This window comes from Montipora foliosa, chromosome 3 (assembly GCF_036669935.1).
Source record: "Montipora foliosa isolate CH-2021 chromosome 3, ASM3666993v2, whole genome shotgun sequence".
In the NCBI taxonomy this organism is placed as follows: domain Eukaryota; kingdom Metazoa; phylum Cnidaria; class Anthozoa; order Scleractinia; family Acroporidae; genus Montipora; species Montipora foliosa.
Genome location: NC_090871.1, coordinates 18814280 through 18824620, shown reverse-complemented (window position 1 = coordinate 18824620; position 10341 = coordinate 18814280). Strand labels below are relative to the sequence as shown.

The 10341-nt window shown below is 42.8% G+C and overlaps 1 protein-coding gene and 1 pseudogene across 1 annotated transcript; one reads left to right on the top strand and one right to left on the bottom strand.

Annotated features, from left to right (window-relative positions):
* Nucleotides 1–847: 847 nt before the first annotated feature.
* On the bottom strand, nucleotides 848–2665 carry LOC137995355 (uncharacterized). Its single transcript, XM_068840919.1, has 2 exons — nucleotides 2572–2665; nucleotides 848–2472 (listed from the first exon to the last, which is right to left on the bottom strand). Exons 1-2 carry the CDS (start codon nucleotides 2663–2665, stop codon nucleotides 848–850), a joined length of 1719 nt encoding a protein of 572 aa, XP_068697020.1.
* Nucleotides 2666–3462: 797 nt separating this feature from the next.
* Nucleotides 3463–5067, top strand: LOC137995354 (uncharacterized; annotated as a pseudogene).
* The last annotated feature ends 5274 nt before the right edge of the window (nucleotides 5068–10341 follow it).

Here is a 10341-nt window from a genome sequence, read left to right as displayed (position 1 = left end):
GGCAACAAAAACATCATGGAAAATAGGCCATTTTACAGTTGTTTGCGCAGCGACCTGTAACCTTGTATTGATACAGCCCCCACTGCTTTTATCATGTAAATTGTGTTGTTGTAATTCTAATTAGTCCATATTACATTTACAAAAGCATGAAGGTTTGTATCAAACCAGGGTCACCGGCAGCCACGCTTCCATTCTTAGGCGAGGTAACTTAGCTACAACTGTAAAATGGTCTATTGCCAGTTTTTGTTTCTCAAGTTTTTTTTGTCTGGAGTATACCAGTCATAATATTTTTTCCAGTTTCTAACTAGCTCATCTATGAGTGTTAACAATGGAAGATAAATGACATACCACTCCGGGATGGAGAGCGCAGAAGGTTACTTCTTTTGAAGATAAATGGTAGTTGAGATAATACATAGCCATGATCTGGGAGGCAAATAAAACTAGAGTAATCACAGAGTCAAAGCACTTGACACCAACTTAAGCTAGAAAACCTAGAAGTATTCCCCTACGTGTTCGGAAGAGATATTTCTGCATTTTTTGGCACTTAAAAAGGTCACCTGGAGGTTTCGGATGAGCAAATGGTTCGCTGGGAAGTTCTTAGAAGGCTACGTTCAGCTAGCAATTTCTGAAATGAAAATGTCTTCCCCTAAAATTTTCGGACACTTCAATTTTCAGCTAAGATTTCCGAACAGATCAAATTCTTCTACGTGATAAACATAACCCTTTAGACTGTCTTTATACATTGTAAGGAGCCTAGAAATGCCTCTCAAGGGCTTTGACTTCAGTTGCTCGTTGGGTGCCCTTGAATTTATTTCATTATTTTGACGACCTGCTTCAGTATTATGACTCATGAATTCCGAGAAAAAGGTCGGAAACAGTTGAAAGCAAACCTTTTTGCCATATGATTGCCATGTTTTCTTCTGACAATGTCAAAAAGATATTCTGTAAAGTAGAGTACTGTCATTAGGGTACAAACTGCGTTGGCGATAACATGAGCACGCCACTTATGCGAGTTCCAAACTTTTAGAACAGCGACATTGAAAAGAGTGACCTGTAGCCATACTGATACGGTGTTGAAAACTACATCAATGGCCAGACCGGTTACGCAGCGCTCGATAAATCCCCAGATAAGATCCGAGACAGGCTGGTTTGAGACATCGGGATACATAAACTTGTAGACGTAAATAAACCCCACGGCCCTGACTAGAGCTGTGGGCTCCGTGAGGAGCAACTGAATGCTAACATCTGCTACAAAACGCTTGCTTCGCGGGGTGCGCGAATTCCTTGGGGAGAAGGTAAAAGTTTGTGATCTGTTACACCGGAAGAGTATTTTGTACATGAAGTCCCATATGTAATCTCGCATTGTGACAGTTAAGCGTTTTAAAAGATCAATCACTGCATGGCCCACTCCTAAAGCAACGAAAAGCCCAAAGCTCGTCAGCTCGGCTTGCATAACTCGGAAGACAATGGCCGAACTCGAATATAGGCATCCTACCAAGAGGTAAAGGAGGCCTGGATGAACAAGCTCAAATTTTGGGGCAAGCACGCGTGCTATAACTTTGGGGAGAGAAAGAAGCAAAGGGCACACTCCAGCGATAAAAACTTTTTCCATCTCGCTTTTGCTGTTGTACCATGGAGATATGCTGTAAACCAGAACAAAAGCAGCTGGTATACCCATCAAGAACTGAAGTCCTAAGAGAAATGTCAGTTTGAGCAGTTTCGTCTTAGTTTGCTCTTGAACTGGTGTGTGGGATGACATAAGGTGCTTGGCGATGATTATGCTGTTTCCGAATACAACTACGGTGAAAAGAACATTTAAAGGGTAGGACGTCCAGGGCTGTTTATAAATACCAAATATCTGCAAGCAGAGTCGATAGCTAGCATCTACGAAGGCCGCCAAGAGGTTGATCGCAAGGAGGTTCAGATCTTTCAAAACAGAATATCCGAACATGCAGAGCATGATGGAGAAATGCCACAGCTCGACAATAAAACCTTCGACAGATTGGCTAATAACTTCAACGCTCTGAATTACCCTCAGCATACTATTCCAGCGGAATGTCTCTTGATAGCAAAGATGGGCCGTATTGAAATCTACAACTGCCACTGCGATTGCGAGCAAACCGATACTAGATCCAATTATTAACTGCATTGGAAAAATGGCCCTAAAACACGACACAAACGACGTCCACCTAGATGGTCGAGAATCCTTCCAAGCCATACTTCCACAAGCACCGAAAGGAGGATCGAACTCTTGGAATATCGTGTCGTTAGGATCGAACTTTGTAAATTCTTCTAAGGTGAAACGCTGTTGAACAAGTAGCGGTTCTATCTCGGAATTATCATGGTCTTGAACATTCCGTGACCCGCAAGGTGTTGTTCGCGGGTTTTCTAGAACGCTAGCGGTAAAACTCTCGACAATGTAGGCAAAAAATGCTACAACAGCTTCCAATATACTTGATCCTTCGATAACAACTGAAAAGGACGAAGCTGGAAGTGTCCCCAAAGCCTTCCGGGTGAGAATGTTTCACTGACAAAGAAAGATCATCGCCTAATTCTTATTACTCGGACTACCTGTGGAAGGTATCCGAGTTACAATCTTGGTGGACTTTGTTCGGTTCAGCAAAATAGACAATAGAATTAAGGCCCTAGCAAACGGCTTCGACATTTGCTTCAACATCCTTTCGATTTTGTTGAATGGCAATGCTTAAAGCGTTTGCCACTCCCTTTCCAACGTGTTGAAACGTGTTGAAACGATGTTGAACCGATGTTGAAAGAGTTTAAAAGCCTTTAAACTTTGCTTCAACATCCGTTCAACATTTCTTTTTGTTCTCTGGAATGTTCGGAATGTTGAAGCGGAGTTGAAGTAATTTGCCCCGCTCTTTCAACATTGTTGAGCAAGCGCTTCCGCAATTGAGAAAAGATGGTAGCAAAGGAAGACACTTTTGTGTGTGGCTGTAGTACGTCCGGGCGATAATATTTCGATCAGCTGATCCTACAATGGAGGACTATGACACGCCAGACGATTTTGAAGTAGAGATCAACACTGCAACAAGGAAAAGAAAAGAACCGGAGGCGGACAAAACAAAGCGAGATAGAAACGCTCATAGATGAGCTGGAAAAGCGAAGCTCTCTGTGGGACGTCTTCGGTAAAGACTACCACAATCTCGAAAAGAGAGAAGTCGCTTACACAGAACTGGAAGCCATACTAAACAAGATATTAAGGCGAAAATAACGGGCCACTCGCTTAGATTTGTTGAATGAAATGTTGAAACCGTATGCCCATCCCACCGTTCAACATCATTCAACAACCTTTCAAATCGAATGGATGTTGAAGCAAATGTTGAAGACGTTTTCTAGGGCCTTTACGCGATGATCTTTCTTTGTCAGTCAAACATTCTCGCCCGAAAGGCTTTGGGGACACTTCCAGCTTCGTCCTTTTCAGTTGTTATCGAAGGATTAAGTATGTAGGAAGCTGTTGTAGCATTTTTTGCCTACATTGTCGAGAGTTTTACCGCTAGCGTTCTAGAAAACCCGCCAACAACACCTTGCGGGTCACGGAATGTTCAAGACCATGATAATTCCGAGATAGAACCGCTACTTGTTCAACAGCGTTCCACCTTAGAAGAATTTACAAAGTTCGATCCGAACGACACGATATTCCAAGAGTTCGATCCTCCTTTCGGTGCTTGTGGAAGTATGACTTGGAAGGATTCTCGACCATCTAGGTGGACGTCGTTTGTGTCGTGTTTTAGGGCCATTTTTCTAATGCAGTTAATAATTGGATCCAGTATCGGTTTGCTCGCAATCGCAGTGGCAGTTGTAGATTTCAGTACGGCCGACCTTTGCTATGAAAAGACACTCAACTGGACTAGTATGCCGCGGGTGATTCAGAGCATTCGAGTTACTGGCCAATCTGTCGAAGGTTTTATGATCGAGCTGTGGCATTTCTCCATCATGCTCTGCATGTTTGGATATTCTGTTTTGAAAGATCTGAACCTCCTTGCGATCAACCTCTTGGCGGTCTTCGTAGATGCTAGCTATCGACTCTGCTTGCAGATATTTGGTATTTATAAACAGCTCTGGACGTCCTACCCTTTAAATGTTCTTTTCACCGTAGTTGTATTCGGAAACAGCATGATCATCGCCAAGGACCTAATGTCATCCCACACACCAGTTCAAGAGCAAACTAAGAAGAAACTGCTCAAACTGACATTTCTCTTAGGACTTCAGTTCTTGATGGGTATACCAGCTGCTTTTGTTCTGGTTTACAGCATATTTCCATGGTACAACAGAAAAAGCGAGATGGAAAAAGTTTTTATCGCTGGAGCGTGCCCTTTGCTCCTTTCTCTCCCCAAAGTTATAGTACGCGCCCTTGCCCCAAACTTTGAGCTTGTTCATCCAGGCCTCCTTTACCTCTTGGTAGGATGCCTCTATTCGAGTTCGGCCATTGTCTTCCGAGTTATGCAAGCCGAGCTGACGAGCTTTGGGCTTTTCGTTGCTTTAGGAGTGGGCCATGCAGCGATTGATCTTTTAAAACGCTTAACTGTCACAATGCGAGATTACATATGGGACTTCATGTACAAAATATTCTTCCGGTGTAACAGATCACAAACTTTTACCTTCTCCCTAAGGAATTTGCGCACCCCGCGAAGCATGCGTTTTGTAGCTGATGTTAGCATTCAGTTGCTCCTCACGGAGCCCACAGCTCTAGTCAGGGCCGTGGGGTTTATTTACGTCTACAAGTTTATGTATCCCGATGTCTCAAACCAGCCTGTCTCGGATCTTATCTGAGGATTTATCGAGAGCTGCGCAACCGGTCTGGCCATTGATGTTGTTTTCAACACCGTATCAGTATGGCTACAGGTCACTCTTTTCAATGTTGCTGTTCTAAAAGTTTGGAACTCGCATAAGTGGCGTTCTCATGTTATCGCCAACGTAGTTCTCACCCTAATGACAGTACTCTACTTTACAGAATATCTTTTTGACATTGTCAGAAGAAAACATGGCCATCATATGGGAAAAGGGTTTGCTTTCAACTGTTCCCGACCTTTTTCTCGGAATTCATGAGTCATACTACCGGAGCAGGTCGTCAAAATAATGAAATAAATTCAAGGGCACCCAACGAGCAACTGAAGTCAAAGCCCTTAAGAGGCATTTCTAGGCTCCTTACAATGTATAAAGACAGTCTAAAGGGTTATGTTTATCACGTAGAAGAATTTGATCTGTTCGGAAATCTTAGCTGAAAATTGAAAAGTCCGAAAATTTTAGGGGAAGACATTTTCATTTCAGAATTTGCTAGCTGAACGTAGCCTTCTAAGAACTTCCCAGCGAACCATTTGCTCATCCGAAACCTCTAGGTGACCTTTTTAAGTGCCAAAAAATGCAGAAATATCTCTTCCGAACACGGGACTCCTTTTTTGTGGTTGCGGATCTTTAAGGTGATGTTTAATAGAAAATTCTATAGCTGTTTAGAAACGTAGAACCGAAATTCTTAGCATAGTTTGACTCCCGAACACATATTTGACCGAAGATTATCGTTGGGTGCCCCGGTAAATTAACCGTGATGTAATGTATTCGTTTTTGCCTAAAACAGGGCAGCCTGCAAAAAATGTGGTGGGTCTGATCACAGTCTACACGCGTCAGTCGAAACTGTTACGGAAACTGCATGAGTTATAAAAATCTGGATTGCTCTCAACCCATAATTAAATATATGTATAAATGTAGCCTTCTTTTTCTTTTCATGTAGTCCTAGGTTTAAGGTTATGCATGTAAGTATTATTTAAATATCTACGCTTAGTTACTTAATATGTATATTCAATGTTTCTTTTTTTTCTCTATTGTTTCCACAATTTGATAATTGTTGAAATCATTAAGGCATGGTGTTCGCTAGTTCTACTATTTTGTGCTTCAGTTTAAGATCCCGACCCCTGAGCCACCGATAAGTTCTGGCAGTGTCAATATCAGCAATCTCTGTTCTGTGGGGGGTATTTGCCTTTCCAGTGCATTAGTTTTCTAATTTTATGTCACTTGAGCTATGTAGGATAGTTTGACTAGTTCCTACCTTGCCTTGCTGCCATGTTTGTCATGTCATTCTGTTCATTAAGGATTTGAGCTGTTAATGTTAATAATAATAATATCACTTTATTTAAATCTGAAGGTAATTTTGCCGAGCACGAGTGGTCTACTAATTGGGGAAACTACAAATCAACTGAAATCAGAACTCCCCACAAATAAAACGAGATGTTGGTTTTTAAGAAGATGGGAAAACCGGAGTACACGGGGAAAAGCTCTCGGAGCGGAGGAGAGAACCAACAAGCTCGACCCACATATGGCGTCGAATCCGGGAATCGATTCTGGGCCACATTGGTGTAAGGCGAGTGCTCCCACCACTGCGCCAGCGCTGCTCCTAATGCGATTCACGATAGCCGGCGTTTGGGAATTCTCTCTGATGGCGCGCGACAACGTTTTTGAGCCACGAACGTGAACCAGAAGTGAACATTTCGCATGTTAGGCCAGTAGTCTCTGCCAAAGAGCGAAAAGATAGTCAGCCGTTTTAATGTCGTATTGTCAAGACACGTTAGAAAGGAAAACGGCTAACTTTCATTTGCAATCGGAAGTGAACTGTTTTCCCTTTTTACTTTTCTTCACACAGCCACCTTTTTATTGCTAAGTACCATTTCTCCATTGGGGATGATTAGTTTAAAAATCTGGGAGACACTGCATGCTTCCTGGCGTGCGAAATGTTCACCTCAGGTTGATGTCCGCGTATCTCAAAAACGTAGCCATCGCTTTTAGTTCACTGTCACTTGAAACAGCTCGAAGTCCGGCAGGGATGCCATATTAGGGAGTTTAACTACGCGACGTTTTTGCGCCGCGGACGGCAACCGAAAATAAGTATTTCGCATGCCAAGACAATAGCGTCTCCCAGATTTTTAACCTAATCATCTCTTATGGAGGAAAGATACTTAGCAATATAAAGATGGTAGTGACAAGACAGGATAAAAGGGAAAACAGCTCACTTCCGGTTGCCGTCCGCGGCTCAAAGAGGTCGCATGCTTAAACACTTCAACACTTTCTAACAAAAGTAACAAAGCTGATATAGACCGCCCGACTTCTCTGTCATTGCTGAGCCTGCGGCCCAGCTTTGTTGCCTTTGTTGACACCGCGGTAAACTTTATTCCAGCAGACCCCAGTGAAATACCACGGTCCGATGTGATTAGTAAGATGGCTCATTTGAAGGAAGTGAGTACTCACATTCCTCCCTACACGGAAAATGTTGAAGCGAGTTTCCTAATCGGATTGAACTGTCCGAGCGTTCTGAGACCGAGAGGAATTGTTTATTTTGAAGAACATGACCCATACGCAGTACGCTCGCTTCTTGGATGGTACATCAATGGCCCTCTCCGCACTGTGAAGCACGGCAGCGATATCACTTGTAACAGAATTGGCCCTAAAGTAGATAACACCCTCATGACCCCCCGAGGGTACATAATCCCCCAGAGAACGGTTAAGGAGCAGATAATTCTACAAGCTATCCAGCGAATGTTCAAATTGGACTTTTCCAAAATAGAAAAGGGAACTACAATGTCACGCGAAGACATCAAGTTTTACGAAACGAAAGAGAAGGCCATAATCCACTTAGAAGACATGCATTATGAGTTACAGACTTTTGAAGCAAGCAACCGTAAACAATCTTCCTGTCGGTGTACGTTGAATCAGTGGCTTGATCTGATCGGTGTAATTACAAAGTGAGAAACTAAATATTTTGAGCAAGAGCCGATTTAACGTAGATTTGAGTTATGAGTTGCCACTCCCATTGAAACATCAGAACACTCAACTCCCAAACAACTATACACAGGCAGAGAAACTCTTGAACAGTCTGAAGACACGCCGGAAGTCTGATGACAATTATCACATGGATAACTGCAGTTTATGTCTGAGATTGTCTCTAAAGGATATGCTCGCAAGGTGGATAAAGAATGTAAGGATCAAAATGGGAAGAATTGGTATTTGCCGCATCATGGAATTTACCACCCGCAGAAGCCAACGTAATTGCGGGTGGTGTTTGATTGCTCGGCTACATTTGAAGGGCACTCCTTAAATGACAAGCCCCTTCAAAGTCCAGATTTTACAAGCAGTTTACTTGGTGTTGTTATCAGATTCCAGCAAGAGAAGTACGCCTTTATGGCAGACATTGAGAAAATGTTCTTTCAAGTGAAAGTAAGGAAGGAAGATCAAAGTTTCCTCAAGTTCTTGTGGTGGCCAGATGGAGACATAGAGAAGGATATTGCAGAGTATTGTATGACAGACCATTTATTTGGCGCAGGGTCATGCCCTGCATGTGCAAACTACGCTCTCAAGCGTAGTACGGCAGACGACAATGAAGATGAGTATGGGATTGAGGTAGCTAACAAACTTTGAAGAAATGTCTACGTAGACGATGTCCTCAAATCGTCGAGCACTGAAGATGAAGCTATTAAAATAGCGAATGACGTCAAAGCAGTTTGTCAAAATGGAGGATGTCGGCAACACGGAAGGCATCATCAACTCAATTCCCCAAGAAGACAGAGCGGATAAAGTGAAGGCCCTCACACTGGGCCAAGACAGGTTACCCATCGAGAGAGAATTGAGAGTTATTTGGTGTCTTTACTCAGATACGTTTAACCTCGGAATTGAACTTAAGGATAAGCCCTGCACACGCAGGGGGTATCCTTTCAACGATTAGCTCTATTTACGACCCAATGGGTTTCATTGCTCCAGTAGTGCCTATCGGGAAACAGATATTACAAGACATCTGCCACAACGACAGCTGGTATGAACCAGTAGGTGAAGCAATTGAAGTTTTAAGCCTGCAGAGTTTGGGGTAGTCGTATCCGCACAGCTCCACGGCATGTAGATGCTTCGCTTTCTGGATACGTGTAGTGCTCCTGTTTGAGAATCGAAGACAAGTAGGGAAAGGTGCATGTTTCGTTTGTTATCGGAAAGGCCCGAGTAACGCCAAAGAAAACAGTTAGTGTCCCAAGATTGGAATTGGCTGCAGCCACGATTTCTGTAAAGATTGGTGACATGTTAAAGAACGAATCAGTTAGAGTTTGAAAACATCGAGGAACACTATTGGATAGACAGTAAGGTTGTCTTAGAATTTATAAGGAACGAATCAAGCCGATTTCATGTCTATGCGGCCAATAGAGTTCAAGTCATACGAGATCACACCAGTCCCATAAGGCGAATCCTACTTAATCCTCTCATAGCACCTGTGACGACTTTCCCGGCTTCATACTGAACCGATTCAAGGAGTTCGCTTTCCTCATCAGTACAGCCGTCCCAAAGCACATCATCATACTCCATAACAGGTCTGATAACCGACAATTTGTATTAAGAACATGTTTTATTTATCATGCTGAATTTGTTTTTTATATGGTGCTTTATTGGCAAAATTTCAGCCTGATGTTCTTAATCCACTTGTTCTTATGAGCGGGTGTTTACTGTAATCGGGAGCGGGTCGTAGGCTCGACTCTTGCAATGGAGCGCTCGGATTTTTCCGAGTATCCCCCAGTTGCCATAGGAAAAAAACACATCTCGTCATAGCCTAGGGCAAGAGAAAACTTGATTTTCTCTTGCCTGGGGAAGATATCGTGGACGTCACCTTTTATCGTTAATGTCCCAGCCAGAGCCTCTTTGGTTGTAGAAACAAGGGGTGTCTTTTGTTCCTGTGGTTGGCACATTCGACTAACAAAAGCAATGTTTGTAAACAGGTATCTTCCTTATTTCCTAACCAACTCATTGCAAAGTGCAATTTCATTTTCAGTTGTCACCATAAGGACTTTGCAGCTAACAACGTAGCATGTTAAAAATGTCATTTGCGAGCTAATATCTTCCCCTTACATTTTGCATCATTATCTGGACTCCAGAGAGAGACGCTCGTTGTGGAATGTTTTTGAAGCCGTTCAATAAATTCGTATGTCGTTTTCTATCGGGTTTAAAACCGCATGGCTTCGCCTCTTAGTTTTAAACCCGATTAAACACTCCTGCTCGTTTATTACTACATACTTACTTATCCTCATCGTGCCCATGCTCGTTTATTACGTAGTACATAACGCAGTCGTCTAGTACCATCTTCCTTCCTTAAAGGGCGTCGGATTACCCCAAATAAGCAACGAAGTGCCCTTTTATATCATGTTTCTTAACGATGACAAGGAAATGCTAAGAGAAAAACAGAAACATGATGAAAATTTCACATACTGGCTAACCCTGGACCTGGGGTTAGCATACAAGAAGAACATGCCTGGCTTTGTCTAAGAGAATTCTAATGAGGAGTGTTTTATCGGGTTTAAAGTTCAT